Source organism: Podarcis raffonei, chromosome 2 (genome assembly GCF_027172205.1).
Source record: "Podarcis raffonei isolate rPodRaf1 chromosome 2, rPodRaf1.pri, whole genome shotgun sequence".
NCBI lineage: Eukaryota > Metazoa > Chordata > Lepidosauria > Squamata > Lacertidae > Podarcis > Podarcis raffonei.
Window position 1 is genome coordinate 105,340,762 of NC_070603.1, and position 25,150 is coordinate 105,365,911.

The 25,150-nt window shown below is 43.0% G+C and overlaps 1 protein-coding gene across 1 annotated transcript in view; it reads right to left on the reverse strand.

Moving 5' to 3' along the window:
* The window catches only part of PRKAR2A (protein kinase cAMP-dependent type II regulatory subunit alpha), an 87,138-nt gene that overhangs the window by 23,293 nt on the left and 38,695 nt on the right, over positions 1-25,150 (reverse strand). Inside the window, exons 3-4 of the mRNA XM_053378384.1 lie at positions 7,373-7,425; positions 5,500-5,583 (exon numbers count right to left, since the gene is read on the reverse strand). Of these exons, the coding sequence (XP_053234359.1) occupies positions 5,500-5,583; positions 7,373-7,425 (137 nt within the window). The remainder of the gene's footprint in view (positions 1-5,499; positions 5,584-7,372; positions 7,426-25,150) is intronic.

A 25,150-nucleotide genomic window follows, 5' to 3' on the forward strand; every position in this document is an offset into this window, starting at 1 on the left:
GGAAAACACCAGAGCGCTGGATGGAGCGCTGAGAAGAACCAAAATGTGGCTAAACAGAGAGAAATTCAACAAGAGGTAGAAGAAACAAGGAAAGAGCCAGCCTGAAAGAAGTTTCAGGAAGAAAGAACCGCTTTCTGTGACGCAAAGTAAAAAACCAAAGGAGGAAATTGCGGGGAGGAGCTAAAACAGCAACTTCCTGTTTGAATTCTTTATTTTTATAAGCTTGCAATGTTACCTATTGCCCACCAGGCAGTTCCAAACCTAAATCTCAATCTAGCCACAGCTTTTGTGGGATTCTCCAGAGTACACATCCATACTCTCTACCTCTCCTTTAAATCAGAACCAGTGAAGGCAGTGAAGGTCCTGTGTGAGTGCCTGGAGGCGGTTGGAGGATGGATGGCGGCTAACAGATTGAGGTTGAATCCTGACAAGACAGAAGTACTGTTTTTGGGGGACAGGGAGCGGGTTGGTGTGGGGGATTCCCTGGTCTTGAATGGGGTAACTGTGCCCCTGAAGGACCAGGTGCGCAGCCTGGGAGTCATTTTGGACTCACAGCTGTCCATGGAGGCGCAGGTTAACTCTGTGTCCAGGGCAGCTGTCTACCAGCTCCACCTGGTACGCAGGCTAAGACCCTACCTGCCCGCAAACTGTCTCGCCAGAGTGGTGCATGCTCTAGTTATCTCACGCTTGGACTACTGCAACGCGCTCTACGTGGGGCTACCTTTGAAGGTGACCCGGAAACTGCAATTAATCCAGAATGCGGCAGCTAGACTGGTGACTGGGAGTGGCCGCCGGGACCACATAACACCGGTTCTGAGAGATCTGCATTGGCTCCCAGTACGTTTCCGAGCACGATTCAAAGTGTTGGTGTTGACCTTTAAAGCCCTAAACGGCCTCGGTCCTGTATACCTGAAGGAGCGTCTCCACCCCCATCGTTCAGCCCGGACACTGAGATCCAGCGCCGAGGGCCTTCTGGCGGTTCCCTCATTGCGAGAAGTGAGGTTACAGGGAACCAGACAGAGGGCCTTCTCGGTAGTGGCGCCCGCCCTGTGGAACGCCCTCCCATCAGATGTCAAAGAGATAAATAATTACCTGACATTCAGAAGACATCTTAAGGCAGCCCTGTTCAGGGAAGTTTTTAATATGTAATGCTGTACTGTTTTTAACACTGATTGGAGCCGCCCAGAGTGGCTGGGGAAACTCAGCCAGATGGGCGGGGTATAAATAATAAATTATTATTATTATTATTATTATTATTATTATTATTATTATTATTACTCTCAGCTAACTAGTGGAACTGCTCAATTATGTAGGGTTGACATACGTCTGGAATTTCCCGGACATACCCGGAATACTGCAGTCGAAAGCAGTGTCCGGCGGAAATCGGCTAAATGTCTGGACATATGGCAACCGCTGTCAACAGTGTCGTTTTCCCCAATATTCCTCAAAAATAGCTCTAAAACATCCAATTTATTTGCGGTTTTGCAAAAAAAGCTCAATAATATGGCACTCCTAAATTATGGAACAGCTTGGGTAGGTGCTACCAGGTTTGTTCCAACCACCAGTACACTTGGTTTGGTTTCTGACTTCCATGATTAAGACTTGCAAAGACACAACAGCCCGAACATTTTCAACAGGTGAAGGAATGTGCCCCAGGCAGTACTATTTCTTGTTCCTTCTCCTAGCAAAACTACCTCTCAGGCATTCTGCTGCTCAGGAAGGGAGAAGAAATCTGACAGCACCATAAATACAGCCTCTGGTGAGAGCTAACTTGTCTCCCTTCGCTCAGCCTCACTTCTGCAAACACCTGACTATGAATTCCCCTTGTTGGAATTTAATGAATAAAGAGCAGTCACATGTAATTTATGAATAACCTTGAAATTATGGCTACGCTTATAAGAAGTTCAGCACAATTAAGGCTACTGAATTCAAAGACAGCTTGTTCCAGTTAGGTTAAAAAGCTGTTTCACAAAGTTGAAGCTAGAATGACAATCATTCTTCTTGGGTGCATCACAGAACAGAGTGGCAAGAAATGGTGAAGAACATTATAGACCAAGACTGAATTGCTGTATGAACAGTAATGCTAGGGCAATATATTATCCAAACATAAATGGCAATTAAGAGCGGATTGAACTCTGTGTTTGCACAAAATGACAGAGAGATAAACAGATGCCGCCTGGATTCTTCATTTTGGAATGGTGAAGCAGAAAAAAAAGCTGTCATGGCATGCTAACCTTGAAACAGGAAACTACGTTTTCACCTTTTATCACTGCACCATTCCAAAGAATACCTACAGAAGGGTTTGCTACCTTATTGAATTCTAACCTTTCACTGCTCACTGACACTTGCTGATCCTGGACTGCCTCTATAAGTAGCACAGGCCAGCCTTTCATAACCTGCCCAAGTATCAGGTTTTATACTGACTGCACTCATAGCTTCCTTGCACTCTCTTCAGGGACTGACAGGATGTTGCGGAAAATCTGAAGTGCCCAAAGTGGATCCCCATGTAACAGAGCAAAGCAAACGTTGGGTTTTATATATATCTGAGTGTTATGGCACTGGTGGAAAATCACTGGTGTTATAGGAACAGCCTTTTTTGTAGCCTGTGGTGCATCACTGAGAGCACAGGGGGAGAATCTCTTCATCTCTCTATCATTCTCAGGCTGAAGAAAGGGATATGTCAAAATCCCTCTCCCAGGCAGAGAAAACAGGAAGAGAATACTAGGGAAGAACAGATCATAAATTTTAAAAAAACTTTTAAAACAGCTCTTTCCTTTTCTTATTTATGTCACTTAAGACACCAGTACAAATGACAACTTAAATACTACCATAAATATCACTTTCCTGATGCCTTATAAGGTTATTTGTTAGTAGATGCACTGGATGAGCATCAACGCTTTTGCAAGAGCTTCGGCTTTGTTCACTGTTTATCCTAGGCATAAATATCCTTCTTTGGTTGCCTGGTGTGTGCAGAGTAGCAAATATTTTCTCCAAAAAGCCAACTGAAAAAATGTTTTGTGACAGAATAATGCATCAGTAATTGACTAGCAAAAATTAGCTGGTTTGGATAGTAATTTGGTCATTTGACTGGAGTGCTTTAACCTAAGGATTGATTTGCTTTTTTATTCTTTTCAATTAGTGTCCCATTATCCTATCCATTAAAAACTCTGGGAGTTCCTTAGTTAATTTATATTCAATATTTGTAAATTCCCTTAGATGACAGTGTTCAGAAAGTAGAACGATATAATATTTCTCACTCTGCCATAAACTAGAACTTCCAGTGGAATCAATTAGCAGTAGGCTCAAGACATAAAACAAAGGACTTCGTAAGACAGTGCATAATTTAAGAAATTCACTTTCACAAAATGTCCCCAAAGACTGAACCAGCTGCTATTAGCCATGGAAGCACTATGCTGTGAGGCACCATGGCACCTACAAGCCCACAGTGGGCAAGAGTAAGATGGACTAAATAGACCTTTGGTCTGCTGTGGCATAAAATTATAGAGTTGTAGAGTTGGAAGGGACCACAAGGGTCATGTTCTCATATACTTGGTCTAAGGCTGAAGTTCTATGTACAATTTACTAGTGCTTAAGTCTACTGGACTCAAGGGGCTTTCTTCTGAGTAAACAGGCACAGGAACTGGGCTGTGGCATTCTATTTTTTTTCTTTCTAACTAATCTATAGCAGGTGTGGGGGATCTTTCATTCTCCAGATGTTGCTGAACTGTAATGCCCATTATCCCTGACCATTGACCATGCCTGCAAGGACTGATGGGAGTTGTAGTTCAGCAAATATCTAGAGAGCCAAAGTTTCCCACTTCTGCTCTATGTGGAAAAGCACGGATATGCTAACTGATTACTTTAAAAAAATACTGCATTTGATGGGTAAGAGAAGAGCAGTTAACATTAGCTGATTTCAGGCTGATTCTCTGCATTGTGAGGTTAAAGCCAGAAAATCGTTTTCAAAAGTTTTCTTACAGATTCGTGGAGAATACCTCTTAAGACTGCAGCACCAGAGTGGTTACTTCCTGCTAGCAGACCAACTACCGTATTTTTCGCTCTATAAGACGCACCAGACCACAAGACACACCTAGTTTTTGGAGGAGGAAAACAAGAAAAAAAATATTCTGAATCTCAGAAGCCAGAACAACAAGAGGGATCGCTGCGCAGTGAAAGCAGCAATCCCTCTTGCTGTTCTGGCTTCTGGGATAGCTGCGCAGCCTGCATTCGCTCCATAAGACACCCACACATTTCCCCTTACTTTTTAGGAGGGAAAAAGTGAGTCTTATAGAGCAAAAAATACGGTATTTAAAAATGTCAAAAAGAGTAACAGAGTTTTGGTCTTTAACAGCTTTTAAGCAGTTTGCTAAACCTTAGAGTTGAATTTTTAGGGCAGCTGGCAGTACAGTGGTACCTCGGGTTACAAACACTTTGGGTTACAGACTCCGCTAACCCGGAAGTAGTACCTCAGGTTAAGAACCTTGCCCCAGGATGAGAACAGAAATCATGTGGCGGCGGCACAGGGCCCCATTAGACAAATGTGGTACCTCAGTTTAAGAATGGTTTCAGGTTAAGAACGGACCTCCGGAACATATTAAGCTCGTAACCAGAGGTACCACTGTAGCTTGAAATTACAGCAAAAAAGACCATTGGCAATGCTGCTGATAGATGTGCTGAAATGGCTCCACTGTGCCACGTTTTGTGGAATAAGTAATAAACCAATTTTATAGTACACCTACTTATACCAGATGAAAGTACAAGTTTCTAGCAGCAACAATAGAATGAACAATGCCTGAAAAGTGATTTTTCCTCTTCCCAATTTCACTTGCCAAGGAAGGACTGATACTGACCTTCAGTGAGAGTTCAATCTGGGCCCAGGGGTAGCAACTCATACCAAAGTAAGTGAGCAGAGGCATTTAGAGTTACTGTAGAAAGGTCCAGCTTTCCAGAACACCAGCTACGCACTCCTCCTTACAAATACAGTGGTACCTCAGGTTAAGTACTTAATTCGTTCCGGAGGTCCATACTTAACCTGAAACTCTTCTTAACCTGAAGCACCACTTTAGCTAATGGGGCCTCCTGCTGCTGCCGCGCCGCCAGAGCACGATTTCTGTTCTCATCCTGAAGCAAAGTTCTTAACCTGAAGCACTATTTCTGGGTTAGTGGAGTCTGTAACCTGAAGCATATGTAACCTGAGGTACCACTGTACTGACAATAGACAAGGCAAGAGAATGCACAAGGCCTTAATACAGCAAGAGAAAAAAGGCACTGAGGTGGCTGAGGCAGGTTCTTCCCCAAGTGGTACCAACATGAAGCACTAGGCTATCGCTATTGCCAAGGTCATTCACCTAACGACAAAGGCGCAAGAATTCTTGTGAATGTGCTGCTCTTGAGGAGGAAGAACAAGGGGAACCTCTGAGTCAACAATGATTATGTTGCAAAGAACTAACAAGACAAGACATCAAATAAAAGGAGTCAACACAACAAAAGCAATGCTACCTGATCTAGATTTTTGAAGAGGAGGATATCTTTGCATGCTTCTTGCAATCTGCATCTCTGCTCATCTGTTTTGGGATTTACTACCTGCAAAACATAACAAAGGGAAAAAATTATAGGAGAATAACCCAGCTTAAATTTAGAATATACCATCTTACTTTAAATCTGAACAGTGAAAATTCAAACATGTGTACAGAAATACCGTATTTTTCACTCTATAGGACGCACTTTTCCCCCTCCAAAAATGAAGGGGAAATGTGTGTGCGTCCTATGGAGCGAATGCAGGCTTTCGCTGAAGCCTGGAGAGCGAGAGGGGTCGGTGCACACCGACCCCTCTCGCTCTCCAGGCTTCAGACAGCTATCCGCAAGCCTTCGGAGCGCGGCGGGAGTTCCCGCCGGGCTCCGAAGGCTTGCGGATAGCAGCCTGAAGCCCAGGGAGCACAGTGCCAACTCCTGCTGTGCTCCCCAGGCTTCAGGCAACTATCCGCAAACCTTCGGAGCGCGCCCCCAGCCCCACAAGCTCCGGGAGCGGCGGCAAGGCTGCGCGCAACCTTGCTGCCGCTCCTGGACCAGTTCTGGGGTTGGGGGAAGCTCGGGCTTCCCCCACCCCAGCCCCGAGGCTAAAAACGAAGCCAAGACCACGAGTGGGATCCATCCTGCTCACAGTCTTGGCTTCTGCCAAAGCCGCGCGCAGCCTCTCCTGGCTGGAAGCGGAAGCCAAGACAGTCAGCAGGATGGATCCCGCTCGCTGTCTTGGCTTCTTTGCTCTATGGGGCTGGGGGTGGGATAATTTTTTTCCCCTTTATTTCCCTCCCTAAAAACTAGGTGCGCCCTAGGGAGCGAAAAATACGGTAGGTACCAAATTTGATCGATAGATGGGTGTGTGGAAATTCCACTTGTGGAACAGGGCTTCCCAATACAAACATGTGGGACCACCACCCCCGCCAAAAAACCCCAAACTCATCCAAGTTTCAAAGGACCTTCTGGAATGAGTAAAATGGGAGATTTTGGCAGGGTTCCCTTGCACAAGTGGAACTGTATTTCTGTTCACACAATACATCTCTGTTTGGTATCCAATGATTAAATGGATACCATTAAGTGCACCTCAGTAAATTTCATGCTCTATGTTTGTTGGAGAGTACTCTGAAAATACCTGTGCTAAGGAGCAAGTTTTCCCCATTGCTATCTAGTTTGTTATTCATTTTTAAAAACTTTAAATAACTTGAGAAAATGAGTGAAAGAGAATGCTTGTTTACAAGTGTAACTATATTTGCTCTAGAGAGGTTTTCCCTATTTGAAAGTATGGACTTATCCCATGAAAAATATGAATGTGTGAGAGTATGAACAGTTTGTTAAGTAATACTGAGCATTCTCTAAAAATAACTGCATCTGAAATCCCAAACAAGCCTATCCACACTTTTAAAAATTGTATAAAACAAATGTTTCTGCTTTTTACAGCATGTGGAATAATGCTGGGAGTTTTTAGGGGGATGATAGGTATCTCCTACTATTAGTCAAATTCTTGAAAAAGTAATGCATCCCACTTCTACAAAGAGGCATTGAAGAGATGTGAGGAAATCTGGGTATCAATTTTACTAATTTTACATGCCACCACAAGTAGTATGATTAAAGTCTCACAGATAAAAGGTCTTCAAGTATAACTGTGAAAACCCTTTGCTGTTCAGTCTGTAACACAGCTGCAATGCCCTACAGAACAAAGTGTTGCTGCATCACTTATGACTTCACTTTGTAAACCCACAGATCCATGTTATAATGAAGCCAGGTAGCACACACAGAACTGCTTGTTGTAGAACCAACAGTATCTGTCCCACAAATCTGTGCAAAAATCAGATACAATTTGTTCATTATCCCTTACCCTTGGTTCTGTGTCTTCCTCTTCTTCATCTGGGTTGAATGCTTCTGCACAGACTTGAAAGAGAAGAAAATATTTTTTTAAAATTATAAACATGCATAAAGAACAATAAACTTGTGTGTGTGTGTATGTGTGTGTGTGTGTGTGTACATACACACACAAGCTTGCCATGCTGCATTGCAACCTATTTATTGTGTATGAGGAAGATGTACTGGTATCTTCAATTATGTTATTGCTCCCAGTTTTGGCTAACTGTTCGGTAGAAAACACACTATCGCAATTGTCTAAGCCAGGCATGTCCAAAGTCCATTTCGGGGCCCTAATCCGGCCTGCCAGTCAATTTAATCCGGCCCCCATGGCAGTATATGTCCTGGGGTAAAATCCTTTAAAAAGCTCAGCAACTTCAATCCTTGATCAGTTCACTTCATCATCTTTGTAAAACGTTTGGGCACCCCTGGTCTAAGTAAAGCAAAGGCTTCTTCCTCAATTGCATAACCCCCAATGGCTGGCTTGGTTTAGCCCATTAAGTCAAAGTCACTCAGCAGAAAGCTAGGAGGGGGAAACTGAAAGCTTTTTCTGTTGGGGAGCTGAATAATATTTCTCTGACCTTATCACCTTCCATAGGGTAAATTCAAATTATATATACGCATGGGAATTAACATGAGGATGAGGAATTAGTTCTTGTATATCTGTCACTATTATATTTGTATGGTGACTGCAGGGCTATGCCCTTCAAGCTATAAATTATAAAAAGTGTCATTTACTGTAGTTGTCTTGTTGCACTGGGACTAAAGCTGTTTGCAAAGAAGCAACTTTGCAATATCCAGCACCTTGGCACATTAGAGGAACATTTGGACTGGCTGACTCTACAGTTTGCAAACCAGAAATGTCTAATATTCTTTCAGACTATTGTGTTGTTCACGTGTTAAAAACAAATTACTTATGCATTAAACTCCTTTTTTGTAAATAAAATTTTATTGATTTTACAATTTCAGTTTCAACAATTATTTTCCATCCTAAGAAAAAAAAAGAATGAGAAATACAAAATATCCAACGCAAAGTATAAGAAGTAAAATAAAAAAATAAACATCTTTTTGGGGCTTCTCTTTAACGTTCGGACTTCCCTCCATTTCCTTTCCTGGTTCATTGAATATATATATTTTCTGCATAATTATACTTAAACCTCTTTTTTCTTATCCTTATTATTTTATTCTAATTACATACCATCAGTTTTTATTGTTTCAGTTCAAATTTCCTTCCATAAATTTTATCTTATTTTAACTACTTGCAAGTGTTTGGGTCAAAGCCTGCCAATGTTTCTACTTGTTTACATTATTTTTGTACATATACAATAAATGCCTCCCATTTTTGCATTAAACTCTTTTTAAGCATCTGCTTTTATTGCATAAATATGGCTGCATCTAAAATAAATTCCCCCCACTTTAACTATTCACAAGCTTTATGCCACCTAAGTCCCACAGGACCTACACAGCCAGAAGTTACAAACACTGCAAGTGTGCAAACACAGATTACTGCAATTACAGAAAATTGGGATTTGGTCTATATAGAATTGTTTCATTAAGTGATACTGATGCTGGAGATCTATGAAGAGATTAAAAATGTTGTGGAACTGAATGGTACAATAGTTAAAATCCAAAAAATAAAGGGAAATGGTCCGGACTCCTGGTGCTGTTTGGAGAATAGGAAAGGAGCGCAGGAAGCAGAGACTGCATGGAAAGTGGGACATATATATGTCTGTGGATGAAGAGGTCACAACATTCCTTTGGGTGGAAGCAGATACTATTGCTCAGGGTTACACTTGAACTGTCCTATACTGTCCCCATATGACAACTGGGCTTAGAGCTACGTATACTGATTAAATCTTTGGTTAGCAGGATTGCCTGAGGGCCTTAACTAGCCCTGCTTAAAGGGGAAAAGAACTAGAAATTACACTGGATACAAAAATCCTGCTTTATGGGGGGGGGGGAGAGAACTTCATTCTCACTGAGCATGGATGGGGTACACTCTGCATCAATATAACCACCAATACTAACAAAATGATATTATGGATCTGTATTTGCTATCCAGAAAGAATAAGGGTTCCGTATACTGTAAAACTAAATATTTAAACTGAAGCTTGTGAGATTTTATCAACCCAATCTGTATTAAAAGAAGCAAGTAAATTTTATAACTAAAGTTAAGTCATATGCAGAAAGATTACTTGAACAGGATACATTAAGTTAATGATACCTCATTTTCTGGTGCAGCATAAAGCTCCTAGGGAAGTGAATAACCAACTCTAAACACAAATTAGTAATCCATGTATCTCCTAAAGCAGGCATGTCCAAAGTCCATTTCGGGGGCCTAATGAAGCGCTGGACAGCTTAATCTGGCCTCTGTGGCAGTTTATTGTTTATTTCCTGGGCTAAAATCCTAAAAGAACTCAACAACCTCAAGCCTAAAAAACTCAAATCTGGCCCTCTTTGAAAAAAGTTTGGACACCACTGCCCTAAAGCCTTCCAAAGACATAGAACAGTCATTTTCAACTTTGAAGGGTCTTTTTATTCTACTATACCATTATACTGAAACAGAAAAGCAACTCAAATTTGTATTCAGAGCAATTAAATGTTGTTCCCAACTATACTGAATATAAATTTGAAAGTTTAGCATTTTAAAAATTGGTGTGGCTTTCTGCAAACATTGGGCTGTAGTCAACTAAATCCTGTATCATTCTCTACAAAGAAAGCCAAGTGCTGTAACTCTCCAACGGTTTGACTTTACCCCCTTAGGCTCACTCTTCCATTGTCTCACGAAACAGACGGATGCCAGCATTAACTTCAATGGGTCTACTCTGAGTAGGACTAGCATTAAATGCCACCTAGGGTTTCATCCAATGCCAGTCCTACTCAGAGTAGATATAGTCAACTTAATGAACCTGACTTTGTGCTCAATGCACCCAACCAGCCCTGTCTGTAGAAGACCTGTGCAAGAACTTCCGCTCGCGCAACAGGGCTTTCCCCCCACTCTACTCCCACTGTGAGCCCCCCAAAACTGCAGGGGGGGGTCATTTCACCTAGGAATCAAGAATGTTTGCACAGACTGGAAGAAGCTGTTACAGTTTCAAACAAAACAGTTGTCTTTTTCTATTTAATTTTATCTCTCCTTGCTTATTCTAAAATTTTTATGTAAACAGGTTTGTGGGGTCCACCTGAAAAGCGATATACCGTATTTTTCGCACCATAGGACACACTTTTTCCCTCCTAAAAAGCAAGGGAAAATGTGTGTGCGTCCTATGGAGCGAATGCAGGGGGGAGGCAGGCGGAAAAAGCCCCCAAGAGCCGCACACAAGCTCCGTGCGCTCTTGCGGGCTTTTCCACAGGAGGGAGAAGGGACTGACTGGCCGCATCAGTCCCTTCCCCCACCTCCCAGAAAAGCCAGGAGAAGCCGCAATCTCTTTAAAGGGGTGGCGCGGCTTCTGCGGGCTTTGGGGAGAGGTGAGGGAATCCCCCCACCTCCCAGGAAAGCCAGGAAAGCCCTGCGCAGCGTCTCCCGGCAAGGAGAGGCTGCACGGGGCTAAAGGGGAAGCCAAAACAGCAAGCGGGATCCATCCCGCTCGCTGCCTTGGCTTGCTCCATAGCTGCGCGCAACCCCTCCGGCAAGGAGAGGCTGCACAGGGCTATGGATTCTTTAGCCCTGCACAGCGTCTCCTGGCAAGGAGAGAAGAAGAAGAGGAGTTTGGATTTGATATCCCGCCTTTCACTCCCCTTCAGGAGTCTCAAAGCGGCTAACAATCTCCTTTCCCTTCCTCCCTCACAACAAACACTCTGTGAGATGAGTGGGGCTGAGAGACTTCAAAGAAGTGTGACTGGCCCAAGGTGACCCAGCAGCTGCATGTGGAGGAGCGGAGACGCGAACCCAGTTCCCCAGATTACGTGACTACTGCTCTTAACCACTACACCACACTGGCTCTCTGCACGGGGCTAAAGGGGAAGCCAAAACAGCAAGCGGGATCCATCCCGCTCGCTGCCTTGGCTTCTTCCATAACTGTGTGCAACCCCTCCGGCAAGGAGAGGCTGCACGGGGCTATGGCTTCTTTAGCCCTGCGCAGCGTCTCCCGGCAAGGAGAGGTTGCGCGGGGCTAAAGAGGAAGCCAAAACAGCGAGCGGGATCCATCCTGCTCACTGCCTTGGCTTGTGCAATAGCTGCGCGCAACCCCTCCGGCAGGGAGAGGTTGTGCGCAGCCTGTACGCTGCTCTTTGGGGCTGGGGGGGGAAAAGTTTTTTTTCTTGATTTCCCCCCCTAAAAACTGGGTGCGCCCTATGGTCCGGTGCACCCTATGGTGCGAAAAATACGGTACACCATATTTCACTGCATAATGGTCGCCACTGCGTAATAGTCACACCCCCTTTCTTTGGTCCCTAAAATCGGTCCCCAAAGCATTCATCGCATAATAGTCACAAGGTGTAACTCTCATCGTGTGCATTCTCAGTACCAAAAACAAGTACACCTACCCTGAAATACTACTGTAGTAGAATCTCAAACTACAACTAGGAGAAATGCCTCTTTTCTTACCTTACAGTTACAAACAGCTGAGAGAATTGAGATCCTATGTCACCTGTCACATGGCAAGGTTGGAATGGTGTTGAGTCCTCCCTTCCTTGCCATCCTGCAATTCATTTTACCGTAAGAGATTCACCTGCTACTTCCTCCTTTCTAGCTGGAATCTATGTGTTTGGAGCCAAGCCAATCCCATTAGTTCCTTGTTCAGATCTGAACTTTAATTAAGGCTGCATTAAAAGATGAATCTATACCTTCTACTTTGCTTTGATTGCAAGACTAAAGAGAACAAGTCTGAAGGGGGGAGGATTCTCCTATGTGAGAATCAGTTGTAAAGTTATTTTGAATGAGCTGATATGCGGTGAGTGAAGTTTAACTGCCCCTCCCCGACCCTACCACTCATCCTGAAACCATTCACAAAATTTAAAAAAGTCCTGGAGGCAGTGAAAGGCTCTATGCAGCCCTAAGCAAGAACAATAAAAGATTTATAAAAAGAAATCATGACCAGTATTGACAGCAAATATTCTTTCAAGAGAATATATTACGGTATGCTCAAGTCATTCAGTGAAATTGATCAGGAGAAGGTTCTTGCCCAAACAATTTATTCATTCCACACATTATGTGGAATGCACTGCTGCAAGGTGCAGTCGTAATCACTAGCTTAGACAGCTTTTTAAAAAGATATGTCCTCTGTGGATTTGTCTGAATAGATATTTAAACATGACAGCTAAAGGTGCTGTTCAATATTTGAAGGCGGTATACGTCCAATTAGCAGTTGCTGAAGACAAATTGGCACAGGATGCTTATCACTATACCATGCTGCGTGTTTCCCAGGAGCACACAGCTAGCTACTCCAAGAGACAGTGGATGGCCTAGATGGCTCATTGGCTGGATCCAGAAAGGCAGGTATTGTTGGACTGACCTGGAAAGTGCCCTCAACTTTATTTATAATTTGTTCCCTTCTCACCTTTCTATAGCAACACTCAGGTCAGTATACAATTAAAAGAAGCGCAACAAAATATACACTCAATTATCCTTCAAGGACAAGATGTTTCTGGTCTCGCCCCCCCCTTCTCTTTTGTAAGTATAAGGTAAAGGTAAAGGTACCCCTGCCCGTACAGGCCAGTCTTGACAGACTCTAGGGTTGTGCGCCCATCTCACTTAAGAGGCCGGGGGCCAGCGCTGTCCGGAGACACTTCCAGGTCACGTGGCCAGCGTGACAAAGCTGCATCTGGCGAGCCAGAGCCGCACACGGAAACGCTGTTTACCTTCCCGCCAGTAAGCGGTCCCTATTTATCTACTTGCACCCAGGGGTGCTTTCGAACTGCTAGGTTGGCAGGCGCTGGGACCGAGCAACGGGAGCGCACCCCGCCACGGGGATTCGAACCGCCGACCTTTCGATCGGCAAGCCCTAGGCGCTGAGGCTTTTACCCACAGCGCCACCCGCGTCCCGTTTGTAAGTATGGTTGCTTTCAAACCAGAAATTTCTTGCCTTTTTTTGGAGTCTGCTTACATAGTGAAAGTAAAGATGCCTAAGAACAGCAAAAGATTAGGAGTCAGAATTGTTTTCACCTTACTTTGTTCCTCTTCTGTTTGTGTTTTGCTGGAGTCTACACCATTAAGAATTTTACAGAGACACTCATTTGTACTCTATTCACTAGCCTGACAGTACAAAACTCTTGGAACATTGCCCAGCTTATTGAAGTGAATAAACCTGAGCAGAGAGAGAAAAGCAAGCCTTTTATAAAATCTGAAAGGAACCCCAGAAGCCTGCAAGTCACTGGAGATCAAAGGTTTATGCAGTTTCCTAGCCACATTATGCATAAATGCAGCATTAGCTGAGATACTTATTTGTACTCTCCTACAGAGAAAAAGTACTGTGTAAGTAAAGCATTGTCACTCTGCCAGTTAAGCATTCATTCAGGAATTAACACAACGCATTCTAACATCAACAAACATAAAGCTGAGATGAACAGCACTACAAATATCATGTCTTCTTTTTTTCTATTTCCCCCCACAATTAAGCAAAAATCAAACAGATGGAAATGTGCTGTTTTATATATAATGTCAGGCAGGATTTGAGATAAAAGTGCTCTTAGACAAAAAGTCTCAGCATCTAGTCTTGTAGAAATACATTCCATGTTTTACTTTGCATTTGAGTGAAGGAAAGGCACAGAATGCTAGACAGAAGCAGTGTTATCCTCATCTGAAGAGAAACTCATTAAAAAGTGGAACAAGGGTTTAAAATCTCCTTAACAGTGGTAAAACAGTAAATGAAACAAAAGAGTACCCTCCACTCAGAAATGAGTTACTACTGTATTTTGCTTTCTTTATAGTCTTCCTAGATGATACAAGGTCTGAACTGAACTACAATGACCGTTTCGTGGGGGGGGGGGGTTCTATTCCCGGCCCCCTGCATGCATCGGTGGAGCACACATGAGCACACCATACCCCGTAACACTCTTTTAGTGACATGTTTAATGATGCTTTCATGTCACTTCCAGGTTCAGCTCTGTGCACACAATCGCGCATCATTCTGACGCACGTTAATCGGTCCTTGCCAGTACTTTACATTATTGCTCAGATGACAGCTGTGGTAAATGAGTTCAATAACTGAGGGGAATTAATGATATGAAGGAAGGGACACAGGTGGCGCTGTGGTCTAAACCACAGAGCCTAGGACTTGCCAATCAGAAGGTCGGCGGTTCGAATCCCCGCAATGGGGTGAGCTCCAGTTGTTCGGTCCCAGCTCCTGCCAACCTAGCAGTTCGAAAGCACATCCAAGTGGAAGTAGATAAATAGGTACTGCTCTGGCGGGAAGGTAAATGGCATTTCCGTGTGCTGCTCTGGTTCGCTAGAAGCGGCTTAGTCATGCTGGCCACGTGACCTGGAAGCTGTCTGCGGACAAACGTCGGCTCCCTCGGCCAGTAAAGCGAGATGAGCTCCGCAACCCGAGAGTTGTCTGCAACTGGTCAGGAGTACCTTTACCTTTACTGATACCTTTACTGCAAGTTCCTGTAAGTTACTTGTCATTTCTCTAGTTGGTTACATGAAAATAAAGCTTGGAGGCCTATTCCTTCTCTGTTGCTTGTACAGTGGTACCTCGCAAGACGAATGCCTCGCAAGACAAAAAACTCGCTAGATGAAAGGGTTTTTTGTTTTTTGAGCTGCTTCGCAAGACGATTTTCCCTATGGGCTTGCTTCGCAAGACGAAAACGTCTTGCAAGTTTGTTTCCTTTTTCTTAACACCGTTAATACAGTTGCGACTTGACTTCGAGGAGCAACTCATAGAACATGGTGTGGTAGCCTTTTTTGAGGTTTTTAAAGACTTTGGTGATTTTTGAAGCTTTTCCAAAACTTACCCGACACCGTGCTTCGCAAGACGAAAAAAATCATAAGACGACAAAACTCGCGGAACGAATTAATTTCGTCTTGCGAGGCACCACTGTATTGGTGATTCATGCAAGATTGCATTATCAGTATTACAGCTATGGTTATTGTTACCAACCATTGATATCAGCTTTGAAGTCAGTTCACATGATCAAACAACAAGAAATCTGGGTTCCAGAACATATGCCTACAAACTGCTATGCATTCAAAGTGACATGTTCGACAGCCACATTTTTGTAATTCTACCTCACCAGTATGGCAGAATAGTAAGGAATTGGTTATTGTACACTGACCTGCTGAATACACTGGGCAAGTTCACAAATCACAATAAACCACAGTTAAAAACAAAGTATGGTGTAATGTCAACAAGCAGTATGCTACTCAAAAGTGTACTCTTTCTCCATTTGTCCTACTGCTGACATGTCATGGTCAAAAGAAGCCCAAGCATCTGGTGGGCTGTATGATCCAGAACTAGACTTACATGTTATTGAGCATATGGGATTTCTGTTTGGTCAACCGTGGGCATCAGACTTCCAGACAGAGTAAAGAGACCCACCAAAATGGTATCTCAACTTAATTCCCTTGGTGTCTAAAATAATCTAGTTAAGTCACTAATGGAAATTAACAGAGGGGATGCTCTTTATGAAGACCATGATTGTGTGACCAGTCTATGAGACATGAGATACTAAGATACTACAGCAGTAGCATGATTAAAGCTGCACAGCCTCAAATTCCAACCCTTTTCACTGCATTTAATCTTTTAATTCCCTTGTGTAGCTTCCAAGACTAAATGTTTTCCCCCAAGCTCTACAATAGTTATTTTCCACCCATAATTGGAAACACACTCCTAAGTATCTTAACAGTCAACATAAATATAATTTTATGAGCAATGAAATGAAGCTTTTAAATCATTCTGGTCAATATTTTAAATTTTCATTATATTTTCATTGGGTTCTTCTTTCAACAGCTTCCCCCCACTCCCAGGGAAGTATTTCAAAAACTTCCAAATTAAAAAGCACCACCAGAGTCTGGTGATTCAGAGAACAGAGCATGAGATGCTGATAACAACTGGAATAAAAAGCTGGTGTTAATGTGACCTTGCAAACTGCAGGATCAAACAGGTTGCAGATTGCATATTTCATCAATATGTTTCCAAGCAAAGTATTCTGAGTCTACACTTAGAATCTTTCATTATTATTTTTTAAGAATATATATGTTGCTGCAGAAAAAGCAGAGCGTTGAATACTACATTAAGGAAATAGTAGTATAGCACAAAGTTGCCTGTCTTGCTTGGCTCTCCATGGGAACACAGAGAGAGAAAAGACTCAGCATAGGACAGCACATTCAGCTGAGGCTGAAAGCAAAGTCATTGCTCACCATTGTTTCTAGACAGAATGAAAGCTGGAAAAGGCAAGTGCTGTTCCTCCCACTAACCTTGTAACGCTTGCAGTCAGATAAAGCACCCTGACAGCTACCCATATGGCTTGGATACATGGGCATAGCCAAGCGGGGGAGCCAGGCCCCCTAAATCAAGTAAATCAATAAAAATACTTAACTGAGGTTCTGCCCACCCCACTCCCTGCAACATGAAACCTGCCCCCCCAACTAATCCTGGCTACGCCCACGCTTGGATATTTACTTTACTACCCATTCTTAAGGTGGTGTACTGTTACTGCAGAATTTACGTGGTTTTTTTAAGGGGGGAAATGTGCAATGAAACCCCTACATCTATACTGCAGCCTTAGGCTCTTTACAGACAACAGTATGTCTACTAAATAAAATAAACATGCAGCATCAGGACATCTTTCCTCAATGAAATGCTTCTCTTCCAGATCTGTCATATTTTCCTCAGCACTCAGTTTTATTTTCTCAAAGGGAAACACGTGCAATCTCATCTCTCTTTAATGCACCCACTGCTACTGAAAATATTTGGTTTTATCCAACTAAACCATGTGTGAACAGAGTGACTTCCACAAGTGCTACAGAACAAAACCCCCCCACACACACTTTTCTCCCCCTGCACACCTCCCAAATCTGCTCTGGGCATTCCAATTCTCCAAAAATTTGGGTATGGTGCAGGCAGTGCACAGGTGGGAGGAAATTCTGTTCTGTTCATGAAAGTTCTTCCATGCACACAATGATTTAGCTGGATACAATTCCAAGTAAAATCTATGCAAATAGCATTGACCTTATTGCACAACTTCTGTTACATCACTTGTGGCAATGCGTGATGCCTACAACACTTTGGGGTCTTCAAGTTTTAGGTTAAGAAGATTCCCACAAAGCAGAACCTACTGCTGCAGAGATTTCATGAGCCTTGAGGTGTTTTAGTTTTGAAGACTCTGCCCTTTTTAACCTCAGTATAGGAGAACACGTCAGCTCTTTTTCCCCTCTGTATTTAAATATTAGTACACTCTTGTCAAAATTAAATAAAAAATACCATTTTTTAAAAAGCAAGAATGGGGAACCTGTGGCCTGTTACTATACTACAATTCCCAGCAGCCCCAGCAGCATGGCCAATGGTCAGAGTTGAGAACTGTAGTCCAAGAGTATCTAGAGAACCACAGGTTCACCACTATCCTTTTAAAGCAGCTACTGATTGTCCCTGGGTGGCACTGTGATCTAAACCACTGGCCTAGGGCTTGCCGATCAGAAGGTCGGCAGTTTGAATCCCCACAACGGGGTGAGCTCCCGTTGCTCAGTCCCTGCTCCTACCAACCTAGCAGTTCAAAAGCACAAAGTGCAAGTAGATAAACAGATCTACGGGATCTGGCGGGAAGGTAAACAGCATTTCCATGCGCTACTCTGGTTTGCCAGAAGTGGCTTAGTCATGCTGGCCACATGACCCGGAAGCTGTACGCCAGCTCCCTCGGCCAGTAAAGCAAGATGAGCGCCGCAACCCCAGAGTCGCCCACGACTGGACCTAACGGTCAGGGGTCCCTATTTCAACAACACAGATAACCTATTATTTTGTGGAGCCAGGGTATCAGATCTTACATAAGTTTAGCATATATTTTTTAGAATAAAAGGCAGCTTTATTTTTACCAGCGAGAAATGCCCTTATTCTAAAATACAATCATACTGGCTCTGTAAGGTCCCCATGTTCAGAGCTACAAATCTCCTAATAGGAATGTTCTATCAGCACCAGTATCCTCAAATCAATTAGAACAGCTGAAGCACAAACATTCATTCATTTATTCATTCATTTCACTTTAAAAAACGCTTGCCTTTGGTACTGCGTGGCATGTTACAGGCAAATCCTTAATCTTGGGCACGTCTAGATATGTCAGAGCCGTGAACCTGACGGAAAAAAAGCTGATACAAATATAGAACACACAATGGCTGTTGCATTGACTATAAAGAATACATAGTCTTTGGTCATAGAATTTTAGAGTTCAAAAAGACCCAAGGGTTATCGAGTCCAACCCCCTGCAATCCAGGAATCTCAGCTAAAGCATCCATGACAGATGGCCATCCTACCTTAGCATAAAAACCACCAAGAAAGGAGTCTACCACCTCATGAGAGTCTGTTTGCCTGTTAGGTATTTTGACAGTTTCCTTTTCTTACGATTGCTATTTTATCCAAACTCTCAGATTGTCCTTTATATTTTCAGGCATGCACTCATGAAGCAGTCACTAAGATTTATCACTAGATTGTTTCCAATGGAAAATTCCACAAAAGCATTGCACTATTTTCTCCCACTTTCCCCTTGGAACAAGTTCCCATATCAAATCCCCAAATTTTGAACATTTTACTTCACATGTATTTAAGCTGCTTTCTGTTAACACCTTTAACACAGAGACGTGACAGTTAGAACTAGTTGTTTGAACTTCATGTTCCTCAAAATATAACAAGGAAAGAACAGTGGAAGGTAAACATGTTAGTTGAGCCTATGCCAAGTCACTGCACAGAAGGAGAATTTCTGAAGAGGCTTTTGGATAAGATACCTGCCCTAAAAAAGATCCACTGGAAAATATGAGTCATTCACAACCACTACTTTACAATTCAAGGCAAGGCCCCCACTTTTAGGAATATCCAATGTTTTCACATTGTTTACTTACATAATAGTTTTAAAATATCAGATCTGTGTAACTAAGGCAAATTTAGCAAGGCACTGAGCACCAAATTATGTCACTGTCTCAAAAATAAGCAGTAACGTTTGTCATGCTAAGAGCAGGGGTGGAGAGAAAAAGGATATATGAATTTTACTTTAAGCCTTTTTTGGTACAATGCTTCAGGACTCCCAGCAAGTTCTAACAAATGACTCAGGCTGTATTGCCACAATCAGTATGCAGTTTTTACAAAGGTTGTTAAACGCAAGTACTTGGCAGGAAAATACTCTTGAAAATAGACACACACAGGGAGAGAATTATATTCTACAAATAGGGAATCTTGTTTGAAATACAGTTTCAAATTAAGCTGTTCCTGTTTCATTTAAAAAAGAATTCACTGAGTGGTTTATTTCAGTTATGAATGGAGCAGAAAGAAAACCATACTCCTTGTTCTGTGATGACCAGCCAAAAGCATACTTTTGTGCACCTATTACCCAACAGATTTCCCCAACCAGTGGAAAATGAGAGGTTGTTCCAACAGCCTCCGGAGAGGCATCTGTCATAGAAGTACTGGTGCTTTGCATCCCCCACCTGGTAGAGTGTTTGGGACTGGAGGAAATCAGGATCCAAATGGCTATCACCACGCTAATTCATAGTTATTAACATCACACAAAATTATTATTTCTGTCATGAAAGAATTATGATCACACACGCGAGCTATATTTTAGGAGGCTGCCCTGGAAGGCATATTTCACGTACTCTACGAACTTGTAGTCTTATAAAGATTATGCGTATTTCATTCTATTGAAAGAGCAAAAAGTAATATAGTCATATCTTGGAAGCCAAACAGAATCCGTTCCGGAAGTCTGTTCGATTTCCAAAATGTTCTAAGGGGGAGCTTCCAAAGAACGTTCACAAACCGGAACACTTACTTCCAGGTTTGCGGTGTTTGGGAGCCAAAACATTCGACTGCTAAGGTGTTCATCAACCAAGGTACGACTGTACGTACTAGGAACACAAACCAATTTGCAATCAGAACCTACCATTAATGAAATCTGCAATGAATATAGTCACTTGCAAACAAAAAATACAGTTCTGCATCTGCCCTCTGGCCTATAAGCGATGCCACTAAAACATCAGGATATATTGAGACTTCCCCCAGCCACACTATGGAAGGAGACAGGAAGCCTGGTCACACATAAATCAACTTGATGAATTACTGAATATATTCAGTCCCCACTGAACGTTTGGGTTGGTTTGCTGTGAGCAAGTGATTAATAGAAGATTGTTGGTTAGTGGTTTATGAAACAACGCATTAGCAGTTTAGACACAGCTTGTTCTGTATAGGTAGCTAGAACAAAGTCTATTTTTGTTGCAGCAATGTTCATTGTTAATGGTCCTTGAAATTCAGAATAAAAATTAGACACAAGCTGAAGTTGTGTAATATATGGGTCATAAAACCCTCAGGCAAAAATTATCTATACTGGATTTTAGGGGGGGGGGGAAATGAGCTGGTCAGGTTAAGCAGGTCAAGCCATTTTTTTTAAAGCCTCATCCATCCTCTTCTCCAACAGCCTGTTTACTGATGTGTATATGGTTTATTACCTTATGTGCATTGTATACCACAGTGAGCATGCAGCAGTTGCACCTTGTCAGAACTTGTCAAGAAATGTATATTCTGACAATCTGTATTACCATCTTAAAATTCTCCAACCCAAAAATTGAAATATTTGAAAAAATCCCTGACTATAAGCATAACCTCATTCATACTTTATCCTTTTCTGATGTGTTTTAAATGAGCCATTCTTTTCACAACCTCTGTCAACTATTCATCAATACCCATTGCCAATAGTGGTGGTTTCTCTAAAGAGATGTCTCCCAAGTTCAATTCTCCATCTCATCAGTCACTTTTAGAGGGCCAGACGTTGCATTTAACTGGAGCTCCCAGAACCCAGGTAATATGCAGCCAACTCCATTTTGAAACCCTTCACATTGGCTTAAAGCAAACATTTCTTTACGTCTTAGAACCTAACTGCTATTCCAACATCATCAAGCAATATAGAAACAACTTGCCAATGGAAACTTGTATTTTACTATTTGGTACTGTTCGGCCAGCTTAAAGTATTTGTTCTTCACTTCAAGGTTTAAATAAATACAATAAATTTATTTCAGATTTTGTGGGAGGGGGTTGTGGGGGAGAATCCTGCTTTACCCCACAATGATGCAGCACATGATTGCCATGGTTATTTATTCATTTATTCTTTAATATTTCTAAGTTATTTAATATTTAAAATTTTTCCAAGTAGTGTATGCAAATAAAACCACAAAAACAATATCATAAATGAAAATGCCATACAAAAATCCAGTGGTACATGGTCCCTTCTTATGCATCAGGGAAAGCCTACACAGGAGTTTAGTTTGAAAACATAATGGCAAAGGGGTTAAAAGGAATGGGAGATGAGACGGGGAAGAAAAGAAACCCAAAGACTTTAAAAGCTATTGTTATTATTTTAAAAGATAATATTTTTAAGAGCTGACTCAAGTTCCACATTTGAGGGTAACAAGTAAGTATGATGTATACACTAGCTGTCATTTGGCCCCCACCAAGCTCACTGAAATGCTGTGCAAAACTTAATTAAAGGTAAAGGTAAAGGTACCCCTGCCCGTACGGGCCAGTCTTGACAGACTCTAGGGTTGTGCGCTCATCTCACTCTAGAGGCCGGGAGCCAGCGCTATCCGGAGACACTTCTGGGTCACGTGGCCAGTGTGACAAGCTGCATCTGGTGAGCCAGCGCAGCACACGGAAACGCAGTTTACCTTCCCGCTAGTAAGCAGTCCCTATTTATCTACTTGCACCCGGGGGTGCTTTCGAACTGCTAGGTTGGCAGGCGCTGGGATCGAGCGACGGGAGCGCACCCCACCGCGGGGATTCGAACCGCCAACCTTTTGATCGGCAAGTCCTAGGCGCTGAGACTTTTACCCACAGCGCCACCCGCATCCCACACTTAACTTAATTACATGCAGGCAAATATGCAAGTTCCAAGCTGCTCTTTAGTTCATGAACCTGTCAATGGGGGCCCTCACAACTGAAAGAGTTACCCACTCCCAATTTGCAGTTACTGTATTTTTCCAAGTAGGTATTAGAACAAGATGCAGCTTTAAAACTGTCAGAGGAAGAGTTGTTCCTTTGTGAAGCTTCCCAAGCTGTTAATCTATTACAGCCTGAAAACAAGCGCTTGCTATAGCTCAGCTAAACATCCATTTGTCTTTCGAACTGGAGCAGGTCACAGTGTACCATCTGATCCAGCCCATTTCTGCTAAACTCTACAGAAGTAACTGTGAAAAGGAGAACCACCACCCCCAACTGGGTGCATAGGACAACACGAATCAACTGGGGTGACTGGGTAGCAGGAAGAGCTCTCTTTAATTATTATTAACCTCTGTATGGTTATATACATGATCTACATACTAAAAACTGAAATGCTTTTGTTTGTTCCTCCGTAACTGTCATAAATCTTTGCTTAGGTTACCATGACATTTAGAGCAGCCCTGGCAAGCCAGTGACAGGTACAATAATACACTGCTTTTATTCTTTGAATGCATACCAACTGCTAGTCGAGATATAAATTTGTTTCAGTCTTATGTATGTGAAAACTAACTGACTCATCACATGCCTTTCTGGAATGAAAGGTCATCTTATCGCTGCAACAGGACTGCCTACAGTATAGTGAGTGTATCCACATTTACATAACCTTGGCCTTAACAATGGAAAAGAATGTCAGTATACCAATATGTGAAGCAGAAATTACAGTGGTACCTCGGGTTACATACGCTTCAGGTTACATACGCTTCAGGTTACAGACTCCACTAACCCAGAAATAGTGCTTCAGGATAAGAACTTTGCTTCAGGTTGAGAACAGAAATCGTGCTCCAGCGGCGCGGCAGCAGCAGGAGGCCCCATTAGCTAAAGTGGTGCTTCAGGTTAAGAACAGTTTCAGGTTAAGTACGGACCTCCAGAATGAATTAAGTACTTAACTTGAGGTACCACTGTATTCTGATTTGTGAACAGCTAAACTTGAATCTGACATGCAAAACAAACCATTCTTACACTTGATGAAGGATTTTCCTACAGGTGTACAGGTCCGAATCTATAGACATACCTCCGGAGCCCTAACTAGGCACCTTCTATCTGCTCCCCAAAATAAACATACCAGGCAACCCTGGGCACATTGCAGCTTCAGGCATCAGCACAGTCAGGGAGCCTATTTATGAACTCTATTCTCAGACAAAATTATCATCAACACTCCAACTTATATACAGGACACCATTGACTGTCTGAAGAAACTACAATATATACTATTGTATATTATTTGTACTTCTACCCCACCCTAAACAGGTCCAAGGGCAGATTATAAAAGTAGTACAATAAATCATAAACAACTACAAAACAACCAATGACAAAGCAGCATCACAGAACAGCAATGAAGGAGGAAAAACATTCACTTAAGTAAAGACAAAGAAGTATTAAGAGGTGGATGGAGAAACTTCCAGCCCAGGTTTTCCCATAATCCCAAAACTACTCTTATGGTAAATGGAGTACCTGTGCATACTGTGAGTTGATCTGTGTATAATACTAAGCTAAACCATGACTTAGCATACATACATAATGACTCCAAGTGAAGCGATTGCAGCTATGTGCTCTTCCCCTAGCTCTCCTGCTGCAAGCTAAGACATGGTTTGGTTTTGGGCCAGGGTGACCCAAGATGTTTTGATCCTGAGGCAAAATGTCCCACTGCTGCCCCTGCAGTTTGCCAGGGGCATGAGGCTCTGCAAGTGCTTCCCCTCAAGGAAAACCCTTGTAAAGCCTTACCACAAAGCTCCACACGAGAGTGAGGCATTCTTCAGAGCTTTGGCACTGGTCTCTCTCCACCTCTAGGCCACAGAAGTGGTGGGGTGGGCAGGGCACCCGTAGAGCACCACCTCTTGCATTTCCACCACCTGAGGTCTGAGCTCCTACTGGTGCCATCCTAACCTGAATTTGCCTGTGCATCTTCTCTGCTTTCCCTCAGATGACCCAATGAAGTAGCTTTATTCCAGTAGGTCCTATATAAGGAGGATAGTATGAAGGGGGGGTGAGGGGGAAGGCTATGTACATGGGTATTCTCCTGTAGTTTAAACCCAAATCCAAGTTGACAGCACGGGGGTGGGGGGGGGCTTGTTGAAACTCATATACAGTGGTGCCTCGCAAGACAAAATTAATTCGTTCCGCGAGTTTTTTCTTCTTGCGAGTTTTTTGTCTTGCGAAGCACGGTTTCCCATAGGAATGCATTGAAAATCAATTAATGCGTTCCTATGGAGTCCGCTTGCCAGGCTGGCGGTGCGGAGAAGGGCTTTTCTCCCCACCGCAAGCCTTCAGGACAGGTACGGAAACAGAGGGGAAGGCGCGCAGCGCTTCTCCTCTGTTCCCGGGGCTTGCGGGGCTTGCGGTGAGGAGAAGGGCTTTCCTCCCCACCACCAACATTCAGAACAGCATTCTGAATGTTGGCGGTGGGAAGGAAAACCCTCCTCCCACCGCAAGTCTTCAGGACAGGTACGGGAACAGAGGGGAAGGCGCGCAGCGCTTCTCCTCTGTTCCCGGGGCTTGCGGTGGGAGGAGGGTTTTTCCTCCCCACCGCCAACATTCAGAACAGCATTCTGAATGTTGGCGGTGGGAAGGAAAACCCTCCTCCCACCGCAAGTCTTCAGGACAGCCATCCGAAGGCTGGCGCGGGGAGAAGGTCT